Here is a 24,371-nt window from a genome sequence, read left to right as displayed (position 1 = left end):
GCCAACATATTATGCCAGCAAATGGAAGATTAAATCAATTGCTGTATAATTTATGAAGTAACGTACACCGCAGGGAATTGATTTCCCTACGGTTACGAAGTCAGTTTGGATAAATCTTTCATTGTCCGTCCACGCGATAGTGTGTTGAACAATACATTTACCAAGTAAAAAGGAATAATGTCGAAGCGACTGATTTGGTGGTGGAAAATTATTAAGCACTACTTAATGAACTGCAGCATCCACGGCGTTAGGTATCTCGTAGACGGCCAGCTTTCGTATTTGGAAAGGTAAAAATTACATATAGCAAAGGAAGAAGAAAGTGGAAGAAGCAAATATTTGTCTGGGTATACTTCGAGGTGGTTTGTTAATTTTCAGATTCTTTTGGCTGATATCCTGCGTGTTGTGTTGGTACGGTTGCGCATTAATGATTAAAAACGTAATTATAAAATACATCGAATATCCTGTCGCTGTAACCGTCGAGACCATGTACGTCGATTGGAAGACACCGTTTCCCGCAGTTGTTTTTTGCATTGCCAATGCAAAAACAATTACAAACAATTATTTCAAAAAGTGCGTAATATATTACAATATTTCATGGTAATCCATGCATAGATACTAAGACGAAACGTTTATAAAATTCTATTCAGGGACGTTGGACTACTTTCAAACTACAGCAATCGAAAGTTACTCTCTGCAACGACGGAGGAACTATTGTCCGCTTACGATGAGGTCAAAGATCGTATCTCGCGCGTCCTTATATTTATATTATCGCTATTCTTATTTCTATAAAATTATGCATGTCCAATTACTTACCGCAGATGAGAATTCCCTGTACAGAATTGTTGGACTACTGCGAATGGAACAGAATGACGTTCAATTGCTGCAACGAATTTCACGAATTAAGAAAATCTGGCGTCGGTCATTGCATCGCCATGAATACGTTTCATCTGAGTAAAGTTGGTGAACCGGGCGTACGATTCTTCGTCAATCGTACAGTACAAAATGGCGATCTTACCGTTAATATAAAGTCACTGTCGAGGTCTATAACAAGAGTTTTCTCGGTTCGTATCAATTCTTCTTTCGTTTTTCAAATCGAATGAATTCAATTTTTAACGCCAACGAAAATATGACTGTATACTCGTAGAATTAATTTGAATAAATTAAAGTACAATCTGTTTCAAACATCATCGAATGTTTCAGATTCACGTGTTCCCCAATTTAGGGCTACCAACAAGTAGTAACACAGGGATGCTTGTGAAAGTCGGCAAAGTGGCCCGCTTTGACTTCACGATGTTCGACACGTTCAACGAGGACGGTGTAAGGGCAGTCGCGATCCAACGTCGAAATTGTCGGTTCTCGGAGGAGACGCAAGAAAACAGTATGTTTGAAATTTACAGTAGCGACTCGTGTAATCTAGAGGTGCGTCTAGAATTTAATTTAACGCAAACAATGTGCTCCGCGTTTCTACCAACCATAATTCACTGTATCACCCGTCAGGTAGTCATAGAGCGAATGATACAACTTTGCGGCTGCGTGCACTTTTATTATTCCGTACCGCGCGGTGCACGAGTGTGTAACGGAACCGAAATGCAATGCGTAATCGAAAATAAGCCGAACATCCTCTCGCAAGAGATGCACGAACGATGTCTGCAGAACTGCGATGGAACATCGCTGCTTATGTACGTACGAATCATGCGAATGTTATTTAAGAGTCTTTATGCTCGATCGTTTTGAAAATTAAAACAGACGACGTTATACACGGTCTGTCTAAAAAGAAACCGAACTTTTGCTATAAAAAGAAAAAAAGTACAAGTAACATTTTTACACACACGTTTATTTACTCAAAATAATCTCCCTCTGCGTCAATACAGCGCGTAGACCGCGTAATTAACATTTCGAAGGACCTTTGCAGATCCTGGTTTGGTAGCCCGTTTAGTACGGCGGTTACAGCGGCCTGAATCTCCGAAACGTTGCTATAATGTGTCCCTTCACCCTACTCGCCTGATCGGTCTCCCTGCGATTATTTTCTTTTCCCAAAGTTGAAAATTTCAATGAAAGGGGCACATTATAGCAACATTTCGGAGATTCAGGCCGCTGTAACCGCCGCACTACACGGGGTACCAAAACAGGAGCTGCAAAGGTCCTTCGAAATGTTAATTACGCGGTGTATTGACGCAGAGGGAGATTATTTTGAGTAAATAAACGTGTGTGTAAAAACTTTACTTGTACTTTTTTTCTTTTTATAGCAAAAGTTCGGTTTCTTTTTAGACAGACCGTGTATGTACACATAAAACTTGCTGTAGAAACCGATGGGAAGAAACCGAGACCATGGAAGAGGGTCTAGCGTACTCGCGCGTGCACTTTAAACTATTATCGAAGCCAACCAAGAGATATCGTCGATACGTAGCCAACGATCTCTTGGACGTTACAGGTAAAGTCATTCCACACTGTGTGCCGTAACTTTTCCATAGATACCACGTTCTAATTGTTACCATTGTCTCTAGTTTCAGTCGGAAGTGCGTTAGGTCTCTTCATGGGCATGAGTATTTTAAGCATTTTCGAAATTCCGTACTTGTTATTTATACGCCGAGACGAGATAACGTAAAACCACGCCAGTCGGATGTTGGTATCAAAAAACGTAGTCAAAGATTGATTTACTGCACGCGTATGTTTTGAAACTTTCCAATGATATTTAAACTACTGCACCGGTTTATTTATGCAACGTAAATATTATAAATCAGCAAGGGAAACGCTAATAAGCTTTCGCAGGTATTCAATGAAGCACGTGACTTCCTTAAACGACTTCTTCGCGCTGCAACAGCTTTATCTCGAAATTGTTTGTCGGCAAATAAACTGTCAGCAAAGGAAGTAGATACATAGAGTAACACTCCTGCTTGACACTTATATAAAGATGTCCGTGAGCTATGACGTTTATTTCTCTAACCATGTCCAAGTCGGAGATGGAAGTTCGCACTGTACCGGAACAATTTGAAAGCGAAACGCGCTCTCGTGTAAGCGTCTATCCCAACTTGCTGACTCTTCAAGAAGTCCAACACATGGTAAAACATTCGCTAGGAAGCGACGCAAAGGTACACAAGTTTTCGTTGCAACCGTACGCGGGTGGACAGATCGGATTTTTAGGAACGCACCAACGGCTAAGCGTAGAAATTGAAACCAGAAATGGAAAAGAAACGTTGTCTTTCTTCGTGAAAGGTGTACCTTACGATGTACCGATCCACGCTGAATACGTGCTCGAGAAATCTGTTTTCCCAAAGGAAATGGCATTCTATCGTGACATACTTCCGAAACTTCATCGCGAATACAACGACCAACCATGGACTGCAACGTGTCACTTGATCAAGGAACATTTACTAGTCTTCGAAGATTTAGGGGCCAAGGGTTTCAGGACGAGGAACAAATTGTTTACCAAGGAACTCGTGATCTCTGGCCTAACGAGTATCGCAAGACTGCACGCGTCGTCTCTCGCGGCAGAAGCGCGTCTTGGACGAACTTTTATAGAGATGTATCCCGATGCTTTTATAAGCAACGCTTTCTGCGAAACTGGCAGGACTCGTATATGGTTCGAAGTCGGCGTCAATGCCATGGTTGCCGTTGCTGGACATCTTGGTCTCGATGGTAGCTTAATACCGAAGGTCTGCGACCAAGTATACCGAGCCATGGAAATGTCATCTACAAAGAGGAACGTGATCAGTCACGGAGACTTATGGGGAAACAATCTCATGTTCAATGACGATGTACCTCCAAAGTGTTTGCTGGTTGACTTTCAATTGCTGAGGTACTCGCCCTTGGCGCACGACGTCGCACAGCTTCTGTATCTCTGCACCGACCGCAGTTTTAGAGAAACTTCGGAAGAGACTATGTTGAAGCATTATTACAGTGTTTTGTGTGAAACCTTGAATTCAATGAAATCAACCTCTGTAGAGCTTCCGCCGTGGTCGGAGTTAGTTCAAGGGATGGAAGAACAACGTTTAGGTGCTGCGATCACTGCAGCTGCGTATTACCAAACTGTGTTGCTGGATGAGGACTTGGGCGCCCAGATCATGAACAAGCCTGACAGTTACAACGAATATGTCTTTAAAAACAGAGACAATATAGTAATCGAGGCCATGAAAAATGATCCCGCGTACAATAAAAGAATAAGTGAATCCGTTGCCGAATTGGTAGAGCTTAGTTTTCGATTCGAAGAGTTACCGAAACCAACGTGATGTTTGCGAGTACCGATAGCGCTTTTATTGCCGAGAAATAATTTACCGTTCTAGAATGTTGTTATGTGCGTAGAATATTTCTATAGAAATGTAAACGTTTTTTAAACACTACCTTTCCTTGTATTTGTATTCATAAATATATTAATAAAGATTTTTGAATGAATGGTCTATATGGAAAAATGGTCTATATGGTAATCGAACCCTTTTTAAAATACCATCCCTCGTTTTAAGAACACTTGTCTCTGCACGATTTCTAAACGTTTCCCTGCGAATAGACTATATTCAGTACTCTCATTTTATCGTAGATACCACGTTAAAATTGCATATGCTATCTCTAGTTTTGGTTGGAAGAGGAATTTTGTTTTTTTATGAGCGCAAGTACTTTAAGTATCTTTGAAATACTATACCGATTATCTATTCGCCGGGACGCGACAACAAGAATTTGGGTATTAAAAAACGTAGTCAAAGATTGATTTACTCCACGCATATGTTTTCAACCATTTCAACGATACTCGAACTACTGTACCGGTTTATGTATGCAATGTAAATACTATAAATCAGCAAAGGAAATCCTTTGGTGTACGATTTCTTCTCGCTGCAACACCTTTATCTTGAAAATCTTTCTCGGTAAATACTCTGTCATCAAAAGAAGCAAATATTTAAAGGAGCGGTCTCTCGCTTGATACTTATATAAAGATGATCGTGTGCTGCGATGTGTATTTCCTTAACCATGTCGAAGTCGGAGCTGGAAGTTCGATCTGTACCAGAACAATTGGAGAGCAAAACGTGCTCCCGTGTAAGCGTCTATTACAATTTGGTGACTCTTCAAGATGTCCAACACATGGTAAAACATTCGCTAAGTAACGAAGCAAAAGTGCACAAGTTTTCATTGCAACCGTTCTCGGATGGAAAGCTAGGATTTCAAGGATCTCACCAACGGCTCCTCGTGGAAATTGAAACCAAAAATGGAAAAGAAACGTTGTCGTTCTTCGTCAAATTTATACCGTACAGCGTACCATTTCACGCCGAGTATGTGATCGACAAATGTGTCTTTCCCAAGGAAAGAGCATTCTATCGTGACATACTTCCCAAACTTTACCGTGAATACAAAGACGAGCCGTGGGCTGCAACGTGTCACTTGGTCAAGGAACATTTGCTGGTTTTCGAAGATTTAAGCGCTAAGGGTTACAGGACGAGGAACAAATTGTTCGCTAAGGAACTAATCGTCTCTGGTCTAACGAGTATCGCGCGACTACACGCGTCTTCTCTTGCGGCGGAAGCGCGTCTTGGAAAGACTTTCAAGGAAATGTATCCCGATGCTTTCGCGGAGACTTGTTTCGCGCGAACTGGGAAGCTTCGAACGTGGTTCGAAGTTGGTATCAATGCTAATGTTGCTGTTGCAGAGTACCTCGGTCTCGACGGTACCTTAATACCAAAGGTCTGCGAAGAAATATATCCAGCCATCGAAACGTCATCTACGAAAAGGAACGTGGTCAGTCACGGAGACTTATGGGGAAACAATCTCATGTTCAATGACGATGTATCTCCAAAATGTTTGCTGGTTGACTTTCAGTTGGTGAGGTATTCGCCCTTGGCGAACGACGTGGCACAATTCTTGTATCTTTGCGCCGATCGAAGTTTCAGAGAAACCTCGGAGGAGGCAATGTTAAAGCATTATTACAGTGTTCTGCGCGAAACTTTGAATTCAATGAAATCAACCTCCGTAGAGGTTCCGCCCTGGTCGGAGTTAGTACAGGGAATGGAAGAACAGCGTTTAGGTGCTGTGATCACTGCAGCTATATATTACCAGACTGTGTTGCTGGATGAGAACTTGGGTGATCAGATTATGAACGAGTTTGATACCTTCAACGAATATATCTTTAAAAACAGAAACGATATAGTAATCGATGCCATGAAAAATGACCCTGTCTTCAAGAAGAGAATGACAGAGACTATTAACGAGCTGGTCGAGTATAGTTTTCGATTTGAAGATTTGCCAAAGCCAACGTAAAGTTCGACAAGTTTGTTTAGTCTGAGTTTGAACACTGATGTGAACGAGACGCGATCGTGCTTATTCTAAAATATCATTGCACGACAATGTTGTGTACGTACAATATTTATATATAAATGTAAACATGATATTTCTCACATAACATGTAATAAATAATATACAAAGGGTTTTCATGATTCTTTATTTCCTTTTGTAGACAATTGAGCCGCTGACAATGAGAGTTGCACGAGTTAAAAGAATTCAATTCTATTGGACGAACTTTCATTGAATATTACATTTTCATATAAATATTTTAAAGATGCGATAAAATTAACTCTAATTGTCAGGGGCTTAATCGGGGAAAAATAATATTATCTATTTTTTTTTTATAATTAATCATTGATGGTTTCTTGGTCTGGAAGTATGGTCGCTAGGAAAGACCAATTACGGTCGACGACCGTTACTTTTGTTTCATCTGCAATATTGTTTTCAACGACAGGTGACGATACAGATTTCTCTGGTCGTATGAACTCATCGTCGCTGTCGTCTGTCGATTCCCCTATGTTATTCATCCTATCATCCCTAAGAAAGAGAAAAAGAAAAAAGAAAAACAATCGTGTTAGTTTCAATGAAATTAGAAGAACTTCTTCCTTTGTTAACGTACCTGTCGTTCTTGTCATCCGCTGACTGAGCTTTCGATGTCGATGACATCAATAAAGAGTTAATGAACGATGTACAAAGCATTTTCATATGCGGCAAAGTGTGGGCTGAGACGCTGAGGAGCTGAAACACGTTATTAGTGTTCGTTCACGTCGTTCCAAGAACTCGAATATTTTTAATAAATATTTTTTTTTTTTATTCATCGAGAAAAGAAATTGATACGAAAGTATTCCTGTTTGAAAGAGATGCACGACAAATTCAACGTGCGTCCATCCAGTTCAGTCACACTCGTAACGCTCGCGACAGCCGATTAGTTAATTAGTTTTAAGGCTGACGCAGAGCCCACCCCCGAACGAAAATTTCTGCAATTCCTGTAATCTTCTACTTCAGATCTAGGTTGACGCGTCTCTCGCAGCCTACGCGAATCTTTGTCGCAGTATACACCAGTTTTCGCCAGAAAGTCGCGAGAAATACGCATGTTTCATCCAAGCGGCGCACGTTAAGAAAATAAGAAGAGATATCACCGAGAAAGATCCGTACGTGCTTGACTCACGCATCTTTCTCAGTTTTCATTTAAACGGTTACGCTATAGTTATGTTCTAGAGTCTATAATCTAGACTATGTCTCACCGAATATCACGGGATGAATACGTAACGTGCAATAAAAACTAACTAGTTTCGAACAATCTATCGATAGATACAACGTGTTCGCCCTAACGCGGAGAATACCATTTTATTAATAGGTAACGTAACAATCAGGACAGTTCCCGAGAGAGATAAGACTTTGTTCCTGGCTTGCCAACAGGTACATCCTGACCTGGTTTTACCCGAACGTTTGCAAACAATTCCGTAGTTGAAAACCACGTTCTCCATTGTACACGGTAACGAGACTGAATAAAGGAACGCTCCATCGAAAGTTTGATTCTTCGTGAGCCAGCGGAACTTCGTCGCTGCTTGTTAATCTTCGCCAAGTATCGAAAACTTAATTAAAATTGAAACTTACCTTCGTCTGGCACACATTCTGTCATATTTATAGGGACCGGGGATCGGGGGAAAGATTACGGTGAATTAGTTACGATTTCAATGTAGCTGAGCGTTAATGACGAGGAAGAATACGCTCGTCTTTGCGACGATTCTTCTGAAAAATGTGACGAGATGACAAACAAAGTCTTGATAATTCCATAGAACTGACGCAATTTGTAAAGTAAGAACGAAAGCAACGAGTTAGCGGATATCCGTTTACCGTCAGTAACAACGTAGACGCGCGTAATTAATTACATGGCGTGGCGTTTAACATTATGACGTCATCGAGACACCTTAAAAGATCTCTTAACAAGAAGAAAAACACGCTCTATTCTCGGATGGTACCAAAAAAGCTTTAAGAAAACCAAAAATTAATAAAATGATGATTTAAGAACCTTCTACGGGACCATCTTTGTAAAATAATTACACCTTTAGTTATTTAAAATTTCAATACCGACTATGATTAGAGACAATAGAAGACGACGTATAGATATAATGCGCGCAATCGTTTATAATTAATTAGACGTTGCGTCCACGTTCTTCGCGATACTATCGTTAGCGATCTTGCGGCCTTAAGGACCGCCCCTGGTGATGATCCTTAATTTGCTTAGCCTCCAGACTAAGGCAAGTCTCCAAATGGGACGAGATTTAACTTTCAGAGGAGCTGATGTTATCGCTGTAATTCGAGCATTCACAATGCTCGCAAAGTCCAGGCAAGCGTGTACTTGTTGCATGCTCCCGCGATAACAACTTCCATGGGAACTCGATATTGATTTTGCACCGAACGTCGAAATTTCGAAGCTTCACTGCGGAACCGATCTTATTGTTCTCGAGAACATTTGCAACGACCGCTATGATATCGCAATCTCCCACGTGTACTCGTGAAAGAGTCGAAGATTCTATTTCTAGAATTTAGCTCTTCGAATAATCACGAGACCCTTATCACTCTGAAGTAGAAACAAACTGCTTTAATTAAGTTTTTCTTTTTATTCAGAGTAGATATCCCTCGTACTTTGAGTAAAAAAATGGGCAATATTTATGACTTCTTTCGATAGAATTCTTACAATGATTGCGCAAGCAGCTTGTATCTCCAAAATTATTATATACTTATCTATAAAAAAAATTATGTAATTTGTTAAGATGTGTACCAATGACGGTGCAAAGTTTCAAACTAATATTTTAGATAGCTTGTACTCGAGTACTACCCACTTTTAACCCGAAAAAAGAAAAAATGAATATCCCTTAGAAGACAACCAGAGGTCTCTTGTGCGTACAGCAGTTGGGCGTCATGCCTGCAATGCTAATGGCGATCATAGGAATCGTGATTTTTTTACGTTTGATTCAGAAGCGACGTCACATTGCACGGAAAACATCAGCGACGATGAAAATAATTCCTTGAATGACGCGTGTCGAAGGTTCTCCAACAAAGACAATACCCTAGGTCAGAGGGACAACTGGAACGCCGTGAGAGGGTGGGAGTGCGGTGAAGCAGCTCCTATATTAAATCATGGCGAGGCCACTTCCCAAAGTCAGTCCTACGTCGAGCGTTCGAGCACGCAAGGAACTCTTCCCCCTCGGCTTCTCACCGGGTGGTCCATCAAGCAAGAACTCACTCTTCGTCGCTCCTCGAGGGAATCCTAGCGAACGTTGCTTCACAGTCTACCAGCTAACGTTTTCATCGCATTTGAATAAAAATAAAGTAAATGGAATATTTGCAACTAAAGAATACAATTTCTGGACGTTCCTCGGCTGGTGTTAATTCTTACGATTTCTTATTTAAGGAAACATTGGAAGAAAGAGGTGACTCTCTGTTCTTGAAGTGTATATCAATCGGAAGCCTTCCTACGTTTGTTGAAGAGAGTTTTGGGAATGAAGTTTACAGCGTGGAGTTTTGTGTCGTGCATCTTGGTGGCTATCTTCTTTTTGGGGGCTATTACTTCTGGATACCCTGCCAGCAATCCAGAAATGGTGAGTACCTCTTTTCTCGTATTTTCTTCGGTCAGTTCAGACGTTCCATCGCGTCCGGATTCTCTTCGGTAGCGAAGATTTTAGAGTTTGATCCTATGAGTAACGCTATCTCCTTCTCCGTCCATCAAACTTAGCTACGTGTTGAAAGTAAATGAGTAGACAGACTGTAACTTGAGGTCTTTGACTCGTAAACTTCCGTTCTTTGTAACGAACAAGAAACTGTCTGACAGTAAGAAGATCGACGAGCCTAGAAAGACGGGCAAAGTGAGTCACCATGACAATATCTTGCTACCCAGAAAACTTGAAATCGAGATGTGTTGTTAAAAAAAAAGAAAAAGTAACAATGTTCTATGAAATTAACACGGTTCGCTGACCACGGGGACTGATTTCGATCGCTCTCTAAAAACGACGATCATAACAAATTACGCTACTCCAGCGTTCACGAAATGTTATCGTTAAGATTGCGCAAGTTTCGTTTGAGATGACATAATTCGGTCATTGATATTCAAGTTACAACCGATAGAGATTTGTTTACAGAACAGTTGTTAAGTAAAACTCGAGACTAAATACAGAAATCGTGTTGCAATTCGTCTGGCCATTGTAAAACATTTTTGCGAATCGGCGAGGAACCTTTAACCGTTGCAACAGCGCATCCTCGGAATCAATAAGTATAAATAAGACTGATTTTTCCTCGTCGCGGACACGTGGGACGTATATGATAACATACAAGCATAAATGGACTTTGTGTGTAAATTCTTTCCTCCACTTGCACTGGTATATCTAATCGAACTGAACTGTAGGTGTTACAACGATATTGTAAACAGAAAGCCGCTCGCGAGAGTCACTTTAAGATGTTTTCAACTATAATTAGCTTAGGAACGATAATTATGTCTATTTACGCATCGCCGCGCGACGATCGGTCTTTGAGTTTTGTTAATCCTCTATGACCTAAACTATTCTTCAAATGGAATTAATTAATTAGTAGCTTGATTTAGAATTAACATATAATCCTTGGGGAAAACTTTTTTTTTACTCGGAAGACGCGAGGGTTACTCGTCTTTGAAAATATAGGTACATGGGACCTCGAAGTCAAAGGAGGTGATGAAGTATTAAACGCTCGTCAATTATTTTTGTACAGATGTATAACTTGCAGGCGATCGAAAACATGAGGCAGATCCCGCAATGGCATTGTCTGCGCTACAGAAAATTCGATCTCGTGCGCCGCTGTCGGAATTACCGCTTGGGAAGGAAACACTGACGAATACAAAATCACCGAAATCCTGGATGGACGACTATCAACAAATCCCTTTACTTCAAGTTCTATAGACCACCTATTCTGAACGTTCTACTGCATATGTTCAAATTTATTTAACGCGTCGAGATCTAACCTCGTATAGTAAACTTGTTTAAATACTTTGAGATAATGTAAAACCACACCTAGCCGATAAACGAAGCAATACAATTTCCATAAGTCCTCTTAATATAATATTTCATGGTGCATTAATTAGTTCAAGACTGTACTTGTAAGACTCTAATGTTCATGGTCAGTTTCCGTATCGTGAAGATGAAATAGACGAAGCAGATGAAATAATAAGAAAGCTTATTCAGTTTTTTTTTGTTTATAACCATTTATAACCAGAATAATCGGTCAAACTTGCCCTTTTTAGTAAGTTATTAATGTTATTTCTACTTTTATTTACTTTTATGTACGTGGAAAACTGTACATATAAATACGCTTTGATCTCATTATAGGATGAGAATGTGTTCTAGAATAAAATTATTTTTATCGCAGATGTATTTTAAAATGGATTTAACTTACCTGTTGGACTCTGACATCTTTCGTTATACCTTACGCATTATGGAAAAAAAAATTTGTATGACATGTACTTAGAACACTTACTTCTTCGACCATTCCCTTTCCCGATACGCCTAATTGTTCGTGCACGAACGGAGTCGCCGTTTCCTTGCTGGACGTAGTTTTCGCTGCTATCATACTTCCGAAAGCCGTACTGGGTACCGTGGCACTCGTGGATAGAGTTTCGAGAGAAATTGTTACTTCGGATTCTGGTTCTAATGTTAACAATTCCTATGCATAAAACAGATGGGTTAAGATTAAGCGACTCAGACATTTTTCAAAGTATGAGGCAGTGATATAGTTGCTTATCGCGTTACGTACTTGATTAGAATCCAAAAAGAAAAGTTGTGATTTCCGTTGCCAGTGCCTATGTGACGAATCTCGCTTCTCTTGTAGATGTGGCACGAAAGTAGCTCCCAAGATGGAACAATTATTCTCGATAACACTTGGTCTCGTGTAAACGGGAGATGGTTTTTGCGGTGTGAATACAAACACTGAAATAAACAAGTAGATTCATATGCGTAAGATAGCAACATTCGATGTACCTTCCAAGAGAATAAGCTTACGGGAATTATCGGTTGTAAAAACGGCCATGTAGGTGGATTTTGAATCGGCTGCAAGAGTCGCAACTTTCAAAGGCACACTCCATACTAACGTAAGGGATAAAATATTCCACACAGCGATATGTTGTGTGGAAGCGGCTACTACGAGGTGACAAGCTTCTTGTCTTCCAAATTCGATTCGTCTAGTAAAATATAGGTTATAATGCTAATATTACGTATATAATCATTATCGTTATTACTTTTGTAGAACTTACGTCACTGGATATTGATATTGACTATGCGTAAGACTACATTTAAACGTGCAGGTGTCAGGTGTCCACATCGTCACGCTAGAATCAAAACCAATACCAACTAATGAACCATCTATCGAGAAACCAGCATCCGTTACAGACAAATTTCTATAATCTCCTATACTATGACACTGCCAATGTTTTGTTTTTTCTAGAACAAAAATTATCTTAGAATGTTTTAATCATTTATCATATACGAAATAAGAAAGAACATAACTTCTACATACTATTCGTCGATGAAGATTCGATAAGATGCCACAATCTGAATTTTTTGTCACGACCAGTCGTAATTGCTAACGCTTCCTCTTCGTCGAACGGAGTACTCGGTTGGAAATGTAAAGCATTGATACCCCCCTCGTGAGGTAGTTCGATTGATGTGTTCAATGTAAACCTACCAAATCGGCATAAAATTCTTATAACTGAATTTAAAATAATTCCATTTCATACTTACAATTGTTGTTTAGCGTCGAACATCCAAAACTTGAGTCTTACTTCTACGCAAGATAATTTATCGTTTCGTTCCTCGACAGTTGCCATCCACGTGCCGTCGTGATTTAAAGCTATTTTTGTAACTTCTGTGTTTACAATAATTAAACTACGTTCTTGGGTTAAAAAATTCTGTGCTGTAATATTTACCTAAAATTTTAACGACATTTAAATTAACATTAAGTAATTGGTTGTATAATGCTTTGCACCTTGCATTAGTACTCACATTGTACAATAAACTTTTTGTATGGGTATTATAAAACTGAACGTGTCCGGTACGGCTATTCAAAACAAGACAATTTGTACGTGGATCGACGACAAGACCAGCAGGAAATAATTCCTGAGAAGATAAAGCTACACCCCATGTGAAATTTTGTATTACGGACGTCAACTTTTTTTGCGGATTTACAACTACAATACCTACAATTTTGGTTAAGTGTAAAGCATCGTTAGTATAAATTATACGACAGAAGCCAAGGCATTATTATAACGATTACCGAACAACGCAATTACCATTATCTAAAGTAGAAACAGCAACATATAAATTATCTGGAGCAATAGTCAGGTGTTTAATAGGTGCTGGTAACCGAGGAAGAAATGATTTTTGCTGTGGATTAGCTAAAACCCATTTTACTAGTACACACTCTCCTCCACCAGTATACATATGTCCACCTGTAATTTGTACAAAATTGCCACAATAACTTTTAAATACATTGTTATGTCAAAGCCTAAACAATTATTAAAATTTCTATATTCTACCTGATTTACTGAATGCTATTTCTGTCACTGGTAATGTGTGCCAATGATAGACTCCTGTATAAGGTCTTGTTTGAAACAAACTCTTCCACACTACTACACGACCAGTTGAATCTCCTGTGGCGACACATTCTTCTTCTGGGTGTCCAGCAATACATGTTGGTATCCTACCCGTTTTTCCAGTTTTGTGTCTTTGATTATAGAATTGAATAATATGTAAGTACTTTTGATTAGATTTTATTGCTTTTACTTATAAGTACATAATACTACATACTGTTTATCAATAAGATTCCTTGCTGGATTTAATATATGTAAGTCTAGGTCATGAAGAACAGCTATTAAATTATCTCCATGATTTCCAATTATATCAACATAATATTCATGAGAATCGATTCTGTATTAATAAATAATAATAAACATCATTTAAAGTAAACATTTTTTGTTATTATTTTGTTAGCAAAGAATTTTGGAATGTTTTACTTACAATATACACGTGGATTTTGTGCAGACTCCAGTGTCTAGATCAAATAATGCTACATAGATTTTTGTACAACATTTAGAAATATAAGTTATAAGCACTTGGCGTAGCTCATTTCCTTTATGTGTCTTATAATTAACAATATGAAATGTTTTTACTTTAGGATCTTCTTGAAATTTTAATTTCTATAGGAAGAACAAAAACAATGACAAATTTATGTAGAATATTAATGCTACTTTGAACAAATATGTAATTTTATACTTTTAGAGAAAATTCATCATACTAATTTTTTAGTGATAATGCCACTTTGACAACTCCAAAAATTCAGTTCCCCATTCTCTGTACAAGCAATGACAATGTTGGGATTCTCAGGATGTACGATTAATCCTGCTATTCGATGATTTGCTGGTTCTAATTCTCTTACAAAGTCTCCAGTTTGCGTGCTGTAAGCCCTTATAACGTGTTTCCACACGATATACAATGTTCTGTAAGAATGTAACAAGTTGGAAAGAGCTGTCTTCGCTGTTTCGTATATATTAAATTAATACTTACTCTCCATCGTGAGAGAAGAGTGGTCGTTGATCAATTATACTACCTCCGCCTTTTCTCGTTAGAACTAAATCGTCTACTTCTATAACATCGATACCTGCAGCCGAACGCCGCGCACTTAATTTCATCTGCATTTTGTTGCTCGACTCGTAAAGAACTGGTATATTTTATAATTACGCTTGGGATAATATACCCCATGCATTAATAACACTAGAACGTATAAATTCACCGTAAAAAAATAATACTTTGATAATAACACGTGTTATAAAGGTTATTTTAAATAACCAAACCAAACGCCGACCACATGGCTTGTTGCTTGTATCTAAACACTTGAACGAACTTCAGGTGGCATTCATGCAACTGTGCTGAGAGAAATACCTGTTGCCGATGAATCTTCACATAAGAATCGTTACTGCAGGTTTCTTGTTATTAGAATAACACACAATTAAAATCAATTTTTTCTTGCACATTTCGTAAGAATACCATAATATATTAATTTGAAATTGTATTTCAGTTCAATTAGGTATATATTCACATTGCTTGATTCTATACTAACGACATCTATCTATTTTTGCTGGTGTATTTGAAATATACCGACAGGTACAGTTTCATAGGGTATCGTGTACCGATATAATTCGTGAACAACGGTAAGACATTGTAATAAGTTAGATTTATCATTTTGACAATACAATCTATCCGAAGTATTTTAAAGAAAATTCAAATTAAATCTAAGAATAGTAAAATGGTATAGTTAACTACTGGTAAATTATCAATTTCTCTACAAACTTGAGCGTTTTGCCGTTGAGATCGCCACTTGCTTTTTAAAATTGTAGTAGATATTTTGTTGTATCTCAAATTGAAACTTAAAAAAAAGGTTAGGTTTCGTGGTTTCAGTAAATAAAAACGTACATACGTACAGATTCGATTGGATGAAAAACAAATACTGCACGCGGGCAAAGTTCAAGTAAAGGTTTTATTGAAATATAAGGAATCTGTACCAGACAGAACTAAAATTACCGTTGAATTTGGTACTACCGGGGTTCACATATCGTATATGCCTGCGTAATCGCTGGGTTATCATTTTTTTTCCCATGTGTATCGTATAAGTAGTCTGAATATTCTATAAGTACAGAAACAATATCGAAGGTACGCGCACAGTCTATCTCAAAATTCTAAAGCTAAAAAGGATCTCCTCTAGACCTGCAGTTGCGATTTACATTTACAACTTAAAGGGGTTTTCGCTTCGTCTATTTACAATTAATAACTGAAAGGTCTAAAGCTACGCATTATCTCGCTCTGTTATTATAGAGTGTAAGTTTCTGACTATTTACACTTTATACAGAATACCTCTTCTCAATATACAATATTTCATTACAATGATTTATGTGTACTTGGATACCGTGCAATCTGCATTGCAAGGAATCACGACTTAATTGTACACAAATAGCCCCATTTTTAACAAGATAAATCACCATTTTAGATTGCATAACCTATAAAAAAAATATTAAGCGGTCTTAGAATACTTCTTTCATGATAGTGCTTCCAATATTTTAAATTATAAGAAGGCTTTTTCTTCTTGTTTCTAATGTACCACAGAAAAGTTTACTCGTTTTTCAGGCTTCGTTAACGGGACGCATTGCGTACACAGTCTAATAATACTATACTAAGAACGTAAAAACCTAAAAACTTTTATATTAGTTACAATAAATAAGCAACATATATGTTTTAAGTTTTACACTTATATTATTTAACTATATCACGGATTTACTGGTTCTGAAAGTGCACGCGAACTGTACGGTGCGAAGTCGTTAAAATTAAATGATGCTCGAGTAGCGTGTGAGTTCGATAAGATTAGAATTTGGTTATTGTACTCAATTTATGTTCAAGATGATCGTTCGAGGTGGAACATATATTTGGTGATACACTCGACAACCCATCAAGAAGTAAAATTGCGCTCTCAGGATATGCGTAAAGATTCTTCGATACCGTTGGAATTGAATCGCGCGCAGCATCTCATCGAACACTTTATGCGCAGTCAGTCCTTAAATACAAATGAAAAACATTTGACGGTATAAAAAAAATGCAACAGCTAACATTAAATAACACGAAATCAATTCATAACAAAATCGGAAACTGATGAAACACGTTATACGTTAGAAAGTCATTGCGTGCTATGCCGTTAACAAACATGCATTGCTTTTGTATTCTGTGCATTCAAAATGTGATGCTACCAACAACTCGAAGAAATCAATGTGTTTATGCCTCTAAATGAATCTAACATCTACAAACGAATGATATACCCTTTTGTGACGCGGTATTACATACTATAAGAAAAAACAAATGAAATATTTAAATGTAAATACAACAGAATATCATAATTCCGAGAAATACGTCGTCAATATAACAACATTATTTTTTATGTACTTGAAAATTTGTTTTCGTTTCAAATTCGCTTCTACGAAGCTGATTCCGTATTCTAAAAACGAATTAGAAAAATATTTCTTTCCAGATCTGTACCATTTATCATAGTAAAATTCGAAATTAATTACTTTACACAATTTTCTTTGCTGAATTCTAATAGAAGCGGAAATGCAATCAATGAGAAAATGTATTATATCCTCTAACGTTGTTTCAGATCTTTAGTAGAGTTAAGGTCTATCAAGCGTTTTAAAATGTATAAGTGTACAATCGCATGACGAGACAGAGACCCACGACGTACCATCATTGTACGATGATGGTCTTACTATCTTTGTCGCTGATTTACACGCATTCCCTTTGAATACTGAAGCTGACTATGAAATTTTCAGTTCGAATAAAATCGACGAATCGAATTTCAGGTTCGCGTATCGTTTTTCTGTCGGCATTTGGAACTTCGTTCGGTACGATGCGATACCGTAAACTGAGCAGCGAGTTATCTCGTGAATTATTTCCTTCGATCCTTCGCGACCCGCGAAGTCTGTTTCTTAGAAAAGTTGAATCGCTTGTTACAAGTCAATATATCCACGGCTTACCACTCGACGTGTGAAAATAATTTATATTTACAGTAGTTCGATAAAATTCACAGTAAAGTACTCTATTCGTAGAACGTTAATAGATATCGCTTTTCGGATCCCTCTCCCGGAAGAATCCTTTCTCAGTCTTACACTCCCTGATGGTAACGGTTTTAAGGTTCACCGTGACGTCTGTAATGAACACCTGGTCGGCGACTGGATTCCTCGCGTGCCAGTAATCCGTACCAGGACTGGAGAGAGGGACGTACACGTCTGTCTTCGTGATTTCCGTTTGCTTTAAACTCGACGTATTGTTGTTGTTTGTGTTATTATTATTATTATTATGGTTGTTGTTGTTATTATGACTATGATGCCCGTTCACGACTGTCGGTAACCTGTTGTTATTCGTGTAAGAGTCCGTAGGACTGGGCGATTTGTGACCGTTCGCGTCCACCGTCACGGCTCCGTTCGACTTCTCCTGTTTTTGCTCCGGCAAGTGCCTCTTTTTGGTAGGTTGCTCCAGAGGTGTGTCTATCTGTGGAGACAAAGGTGCCGGTGGTGCACGCGGTAGCGAGGGTGGAGGACCGTGTGGCACGTCTGCTTCAGGACGCTTTTTATCTTGCGTCGCTGGTGCCGGTGTCGTCGGTACTGCTGGAAGCGGTTCCTCGGGTGTCGACTTCACACTGGACGATGACGGCCTTCTACCGTTAATTTTGTGACTCTGAAATGGAACAAAAGCCACCTTCGTGATTTTCGAAATTCTTCAGACAAACTATCTTCTTTCGAGGTCCCCTTGGAATGCGAGACGTCTCCTGCTTTGAAAAACATCCATGTATGATAAATGAATACTTACGTGGTAAGGAGGAGACGAAGGATTAGTTTTCAGAGGTAATAACCGAGGAATCTTATTTGGTGGTGGACTTCCGCTACCGCTGCTGGGACTGCTCGTGGTAATGGTAACACCAATTTTCCCCGATTCTTTGCTGAGAACTTCAGCCTTTCTTTTTGTACCCGTTGGTTCTCTCCTTGGCAGCAGAGGACTGTCCACGCTGCTATTGGAGCTATCTGAATCGACGCTAAACGCGGACGCCGACAGTTCCGGGACAGTGGGTGATTCGTGGCCATCGAGGGAACTCGGAAGCGTATCTTCGTCAGGTGCAACGGGATTCAAGCGAGGAGCTGACGTACTACCCGTAGTCGATTCGTCCTGGCTATCTTCCCCGACCCTTTCGTCTCCACCAGGTTCTTCTTCGACGACTAAATTGGCCAGAACTTGTTCCTGTATGTACGAAAAAAAGAATATTTTTAATGTTTACTTTATTTATAACGAAAAGACGATAACGCTTATTATTTATAACATACAAATAATCTTACATTGTATCTGGTATCCCTCCGCCTAGGTCTTCTCGTAGGTAGGATCTCCCCTCCTCTTTGACTTTCTTCGTATAACTCGATTAACCTGACGTCTAAAATGTTCTCTTCTGGTTCCCACGTGTTGTATCTGAAACAGGAAGATAGTTACTTTCGCCGTCTCTTTGAACGAGCCTGATAATAATTCGATCGCATTTGTTCTCGACTTACTTTTTACTCCATCCTTTCCACTTCACGAAATACTCCACTTTGCCCTGCGAACAAGAAACAACTTATTTACATACATGTACTTTCAACGATATTCTATGAAAACGAAGTTGCGATAAATTTGTTCGTTTACAACCATTGCCACAAAAGTTTTATACGCAATTCTGAGATGAATTTAAGAAAAGATTCTGTAATAACGTCGCGCGCCACGCTTTCCGAATAATTCAGTTCTACTCCAAAACGTATGTATATCGCGTTATGCGTATGTCCGAGGCATTCCGTTAGTAGAGATTCACTCTGGCTACTCGTTAGCCCAGAGATATCTTGAGTTTGACTTATTCATCGTGAGTTTTAATTTAATGAAATTCTTGGTCGAAATCGAGCCGATCGTAGAAATCCGTTTCGCGCGTCTGCGTCAAAGAACGGATCTTCGAATCCATCTGAGAGAGTACGGTCGATAAAACGGGCGGCGTTGACTTCCACGAGAGCCGCTCGTACGGCTCACCTATTGGCCGTCGGCCAACGAACGAAAGCATGCCGACCGGTCGCGGTGCGCAGCCAGTGTGACAGTTGGAAAACAATGACATAACTGTGCAGGTATAGGACATGTCGGTTTATCGCGCATGAGCCGGTCGCAGCTGAGAAGTTTCTCGCATGTTTTATGTCGATTTACAACGTTGTCAGCCTCGACGCGTCGTTACTACTTCGAAGATCACCGGCTTACGATGAAACCACTAACATTTCCGTATAAACCGTGACAGCCTTAAAATTTATACCGATACCCGATACTTGCACGACCAACGAATAGAACATCTGGCGTAGCGTACGAAATTTGGAGAATTTCGAATTAATTATCGAATCAAATTTCTGAATTCGTATCGAGAGAAAAATGTGAGAATGTGAGTACGCGCAAAATAGTACAATGTCTCTTTGTATGAAAGGAGAGTGTATCGGTAAAAACGTGTCTACGAGGTTTAACGGAAGATATCGGGAAGCATCGTGTAAGATAGAAATCGCTACGGGAGGGGCAGAATTGTTCGAACGATAGTGGGAAAGAGAAAGAGATCGCGGAAAGGGGGAGCAAGTGGCAACGGCGCATAGACAAACAGATTCCATCTCGTGGCGCTATCTATCGGTGACGGTTAGCAGTTCTCTTACTTACCCGCTTTTCCCTCTTCTTCGTAATCCGTTCCGCAGCGTAAACTCTGTCACCCAGATCCATGATGTTTTAATCCTTGTTCGTTAGACGTATGCGAGAGCTGGTAATATATCCGTTAAAGGAGCGATGCGTGTCACTAATAATCCACACTGTGCAATGTAACACCATATGTACCAACACTCGATCGGTCACGACACAACACTCAATTCAATTGGGTTGACACACGTGAACACAACAAAATGATCGTTGTTTCAGCATGAAAAACGTAGCGCTAATTACACCGATGGCTCGGAAAGCTCCGTCGTCGTTTTAGCGCGGACGTTGCACAACTCGCAATACGATGACCACGTGTTACCGAAGGGCGATCAATTCGATCGCATCTTCGACGTGTTAAACATTTTCGATGAGAATCGCGCGGGGCAAGATGCGGCACGTGTTGTCTCGAATACGAGAACGCTCGGCATTGCTCGATGTTTTCCGCACTGATCAGAGTCGACCGACGGTGATTAGAGTGGCTGCTATTTCAGCGGCGAGGCGGCAATGCGCCCGATGTTTTTTGAAAGGCTAGTAGTCGCGGTAAGACCGGCGAATACGAGCGAAGTCGGCGTACACGCACGTCCCATCGGGAAGGGAATTTCAGGCGGCACAGTTTGCGCGCCGTGAGTTCCTTCTTCGCGTGTTCAACGCACGATAATCTCGCGTACGATATACGTCGAGCACTCGGCTCACTCGACGGCGTTTCGTCTTTTTCGGAGTTGTGTACGGACTTGGTGTGTGTGTTGGCCGGCAACACGTTTTCTGCTTCTGCTGGTGCTGCTGCTCCCTTCGTGCAAGATCGGGGCTCGTGACGTCAGCGATTCCCCCTCACCTCGTAAACACCAAACATGGCCGTCGTACGGATATACGTTAGTCGAGTGCGTCCCAAGCTGATGGTGAAAATCAACGTCGATACAGGCACTAGCGACTCGTGGATCCGCGAACGAAACGCGGAAAGAGGTATGCAAGCCCGGTGAACACAAGACAGGTCCTCTATATGCGAATATTCGAAAACTGGAGCGATCGACTCGCAGCGTCTAGCACATTCTGCAGATCGAGGCCGACTAGAGCCGAGGTCTGCCGAACTCCCCTCGCAAGCTTAGTGGACTCGCCCGACCCGCTCGAGGTTAGGAGGGGAGGGGGTAACGGTAGAGAAAGACCACCAAAGGGGGAGGGAGAAGCTCTCAACGGTACGTGCGCCGCATACGAGTAAGAGCGAGAGAGAAAGTAAAACAAGGAGAGTGTGATTGAGTGACCGAGGACGAGAGGGGAAGAGAGAAGAGGGAGAGAAGAGCAAGCGCAATGGAGGTAGAGAAGAGAGACGGCACGACCAGGAGCGCCGTCCTCGGAACAAGAAAGCTGCCTGCTTGCTTGCCTGCCTGCCTGCCTGCCTGCCGCCTGCCTGCTAGCCAGCCACCCCAAGTTCCCTTCTAGGTACGTGTATGCGTGCGTTTGTGTGCGAGAGTAGTCGATGCGACGTTGCCGGTTTTATTTTGTCGATAGCACCGCACCAAATGTCACTGGCGCACTACCGATTATTTCGAGAATGCACAGTCCTATCGTAACGTTCACGATTTTCTATCGCGATCGTAACGAATCGATCCTTATGTCTCTTCGCAAATGCACACGCGGTTGTATTACTTATTTTTCCGAATCCAAGTACCGCTCTTGCTGTGTATTCGCGCCCACGATCTGGCAACACTGTATCCTCTTGTGACGTACTGTCACACACTACATAACACCACTGCACGGCATCGGTCGCCGCATACGATGCTTTTACAGTAAATAGACGCTCGAAAACGATTATTCGACGAAATCGCAACGACGATCGTGTACCGTATCGAGTACAAACGACGTAGACTAGAGCGCGTCGCAATATACGGGCGGCGCTCCTCTCGTGAAACGTGTGCAACTTGAACGGATCCCGAAACGAGAGTGTCCTCTCCCGTGCCGACGAACACACAGGGAGAGCGGTCGAGCAATGGAAAAGGAGAGAGATACGAAAAGAGCGAGAGAGCTAGTTGGGGAGCCTGCTCTTCTCCGTCCTTCGGCGTAAATAGCAGGATAAAAAAGCCACGACGGTGGCGCTCCATTGGTCGGATTCCCGAGGCGCCACCAACGCTCCGAACCCCGCACGGCGGGTCGACCAATCAACGAGTGGCACAGCCCACGTCGGTTCCCCTCGACTCGCCGAGAAGGCGGGATTACAGACAATCGTCGGTCGACGGTTCAGTTCGAGGTCCCCATCACCGCGCCGCGCGCGTCCCTGCAGTCCCCTAAACACCAGCCTTTCCGTTTTGCCGCAACTTTCCCCCTCTGTATGTTAAAACAGAGACAGACTCTTTCTCCCTCCTGATCGCTCTTCCCCTCATCCAGGAAACCCGAATAGCGGAGCGCTACTGTGCCCACCGGTCTTCGTCGTGTCTGTTTCTCTCGCTCTCTTTCTCTTTAACGCCCACGGGTGTGTAAAGTCGTATATATCGTATGTGCAAGCGTAGGGCGGGCACCCGGATGAGGGGCCCGAGGGGAAGGTACATATATACATTTACATATATACGAGCGCACATCGTCACAACCATTTCCCCTCTCCGTACCCGCGTCGGCGGTGGCCGACCACCGTCGGTATTGAAATATCCTGGCCCTGGAGAGCCAAGTAGCCGTGCAGCGATGCCGCTTCTCTTTATAACCACTACGCTCTTGCACCGAGACCGATCTTCCTCTCTTGTGCTCTTCCCCACCCTTTCTCCGTCCATGCACCTTTCCCCTTTCTTCGTCTCTTTGTCTACGTTTTCCGCCCTTCTCCTTTCATCCTTCACCTTTCTTCCTTCGCACCGTGCTCGTAACGCTCTCGTAATCCGTCTCTATTGCCCGATGTGCCCTTGCTTGGACGGATCGTGGCAGGATGGTAGTCGCGTACCCTCTTTCACGATTTCGCTTTCCCCTTCCCTCTTTTCCATCCGATTCGAGTCTTGTCCCTCTTTTAAACTCAATCAATTGTCGTACGAAGTGCTGCACAAGCCCGTGGCACAAAAGTAAAAAATGCGAGCGCGCGTCGCGCGTCAGATTTTCTCGAGTCGCGCACATTGCGTAACCATGGAATATACAAAGCCAACGTAGATGGCGTGCCTCGGGTACGCAACTTATGGCTTGTTCCCTCCTTTTCCTTCTTTTCGCGGGATAACCAATGCTCTCCTTTGTTCTCCGCCATCTCTACCGTATTTTACGTATTTAAAGTAACCTCCTCGATCCTCTTGGAAAGAAGATTCTTTCGCGTCTAGCTTCTTTCGCGTCGATCGTCGCGATTGAACTGCTGCAGTCGATGTTCGATAGCGTTAGACTAAAACCATGGTCATGCCACGATGCGCACAGTAAATATCGATAAATACCGGATGAGAACTGTTTTAATTTTAGAATATATCGATTACGTAATCAGAGTGTTTATTGCATGCGTATTATCTCCTGTTCTTGTGATTGAAATGCTGATCGTTCCACTAATGACAACGCGAATTAGAATTCTAATTCGAGTAGACCGTGCGATCGAGAACGAAGCCGCGTATCGACAACTGAACCAAGTTGCCGATGTCTGGACAACTTCATACGATAGATCGAATCGATACGGTAAATCACGAGTTGCATGGATTGTTTAGATATGCGCATATCTTAAAATGTGTAGTCTATGGTGCACAACGGCCACATTCAATAACTGTGCCCTCTACGTAGGAGATAAACAAGTCCGTTTCTATGGCTCGAACGAGGAGATATACT

The 24,371-nt window shown here is 41.1% G+C and overlaps 5 protein-coding genes and 1 long non-coding RNA gene across 6 annotated transcripts in view; 4 read left to right on the top strand and 2 right to left on the bottom strand.

Moving 5' to 3' along the window:
* The first annotated feature begins 20 nt into the window (after nt 1–20).
* LOC128881116 (pickpocket protein 11) lies at nt 21–2,776 on the top strand. Its single transcript, XM_054131851.1, has 8 exons — nt 21–287; nt 376–570; nt 648–729; nt 819–1,061; nt 1,180–1,419; nt 1,498–1,679; nt 2,304–2,431; nt 2,505–2,776. The coding sequence occupies exons 1-8, from the start codon at nt 178–180 to the stop codon at nt 2,603–2,605; spliced, it is 1,281 nt and encodes a 426-aa protein (XP_053987826.1). The 5' UTR covers nt 21–177; the 3' UTR covers nt 2,606–2,776.
* A 144-nt stretch (nt 2,777–2,920) lies between these two features.
* LOC128881414 (uncharacterized) lies at nt 2,921–4,406 on the top strand. Its single transcript, XM_054132432.1, has one exon. The coding sequence runs from the start codon at nt 2,925–2,927 to the stop codon at nt 4,224–4,226; it is 1,302 nt and encodes a 433-aa protein (XP_053988407.1). The 5' UTR covers nt 2,921–2,924; the 3' UTR covers nt 4,227–4,406.
* A 514-nt stretch (nt 4,407–4,920) lies between these two features.
* LOC128881415 (uncharacterized) lies at nt 4,921–6,245 on the top strand. The gene has a single exon (XM_054132433.1). The coding sequence runs from the start codon at nt 4,939–4,941 to the stop codon at nt 6,235–6,237; it is 1,299 nt and encodes a 432-aa protein (XP_053988408.1). The 5' UTR covers nt 4,921–4,938; the 3' UTR covers nt 6,238–6,245.
* A 156-nt stretch (nt 6,246–6,401) lies between these two features.
* LOC128881410 (WD repeat-containing protein 75) lies at nt 6,402–15,650 on the bottom strand. Its single transcript, XM_054132429.1, has 15 exons — nt 14,847–15,650; nt 14,578–14,779; nt 14,301–14,479; nt 14,091–14,210; nt 13,820–14,007; nt 13,574–13,732; nt 13,287–13,480; nt 13,026–13,210; nt 12,802–12,965; nt 12,539–12,725; nt 12,288–12,466; nt 12,043–12,215; nt 11,767–11,952; nt 6,881–6,999; nt 6,402–6,798 (listed from the first exon to the last, which is right to left on the bottom strand). The coding sequence occupies exons 1-15, from the start codon at nt 14,975–14,977 to the stop codon at nt 6,609–6,611; spliced, it is 2,556 nt and encodes an 851-aa protein (XP_053988404.1). The 5' UTR covers nt 14,978–15,650; the 3' UTR covers nt 6,402–6,608.
* Nucleotides 15,651–15,797: 147 nt separating this feature from the next.
* Nucleotides 15,798–22,549, bottom strand: LOC128881416 (polycomb group protein Pc). Its single transcript, XM_054132434.1, has 5 exons — nt 20,574–22,549; nt 19,415–19,458; nt 19,208–19,334; nt 18,687–19,112; nt 15,798–18,554 (listed from the first exon to the last, which is right to left on the bottom strand). Exons 1-5 carry the CDS (start codon nt 20,631–20,633, stop codon nt 17,931–17,933), a joined length of 1,281 nt encoding a protein of 426 aa, XP_053988409.1. The 5' UTR covers nt 20,634–22,549; the 3' UTR covers nt 15,798–17,930.
* LOC128881419 (uncharacterized) overlaps nt 21,901–24,371 on the top strand; it is a 55,345-nt gene continuing 52,874 nt past the window's right edge. The window contains exon 1 of the long non-coding RNA XR_008458066.1: nt 21,901–22,040. This is a non-coding gene — a long non-coding RNA (uncharacterized LOC128881419). The remainder of the gene's footprint in view (nt 22,041–24,371) is intronic.

This window comes from Hylaeus volcanicus, chromosome 8, assembly GCF_026283585.1.
Source record: "Hylaeus volcanicus isolate JK05 chromosome 8, UHH_iyHylVolc1.0_haploid, whole genome shotgun sequence".
NCBI classification, from domain to species: domain Eukaryota; kingdom Metazoa; phylum Arthropoda; class Insecta; order Hymenoptera; family Colletidae; genus Hylaeus; species Hylaeus volcanicus.
Note: the sequence above shows the minus strand (reverse complement) of the source record. Positions and strands in the feature narration are given on the sequence as shown.

Excerpts from the sequence above, each read along its gene's own strand:
- LOC128881116 (XM_054131851.1), top strand. The coding sequence starts at position 178 with ATGTCGAAGCGACTGATTTGGTGGTGGAAAATTATTAAGCACTACTTA. Across the intron at positions 288-375 it reads CAGCTTTCGTATTTGGAAAG|ATTCTTTTGGCTGATATCCT; the intron begins GTAAAAATTACA and ends GTTAATTTTCAG. Across the intron at positions 571-647 it reads ACAAACAATTATTTCAAAAA|GGACGTTGGACTACTTTCAA; the intron begins GTGCGTAATATA and ends AATTCTATTCAG.
- LOC128881414 (XM_054132432.1), top strand. The coding sequence starts at position 2,925 with ATGACGTTTATTTCTCTAACCATGTCCAAGTCGGAGATGGAAGTTCGC.
- LOC128881415 (XM_054132433.1), top strand. The coding sequence starts at position 4,939 with ATGTGTATTTCCTTAACCATGTCGAAGTCGGAGCTGGAAGTTCGATCT.
- LOC128881410 (XM_054132429.1), bottom strand. The coding sequence starts at position 14,977 with ATGCAGATGAAATTAAGTGCGCGGCGTTCGGCTGCAGGTATCGATGTT. Across the intron at positions 14,480-14,577 it reads GCATTATCACTAAAAAATTA|AAATTAAAATTTCAAGAAGA; the intron begins GTATGATGAATT and ends TTCTTCCTATAG. Across the intron at positions 12,216-12,287 it reads TTTTACAACCGATAATTCCC|TGTTTGTATTCACACCGCAA; the intron begins GTAAGCTTATTC and ends TGTTTATTTCAG.
- LOC128881416 (XM_054132434.1), bottom strand. The coding sequence starts at position 20,633 with ATGGATCTGGGTGACAGAGTTTACGCTGCGGAACGGATTACGAAGAAG. Across the intron at positions 19,459-20,573 it reads CGAAGAAGAGGGAAAAGCGG|GGCAAAGTGGAGTATTTCGT; the intron begins GTAAGTAAGAGA and ends TCTTGTTCGCAG. Across the intron at positions 19,113-19,207 it reads GGAGGGATACCAGATACAAT|GAACAAGTTCTGGCCAATTT; the intron begins GTAAGATTATTT and ends TCGTACATACAG.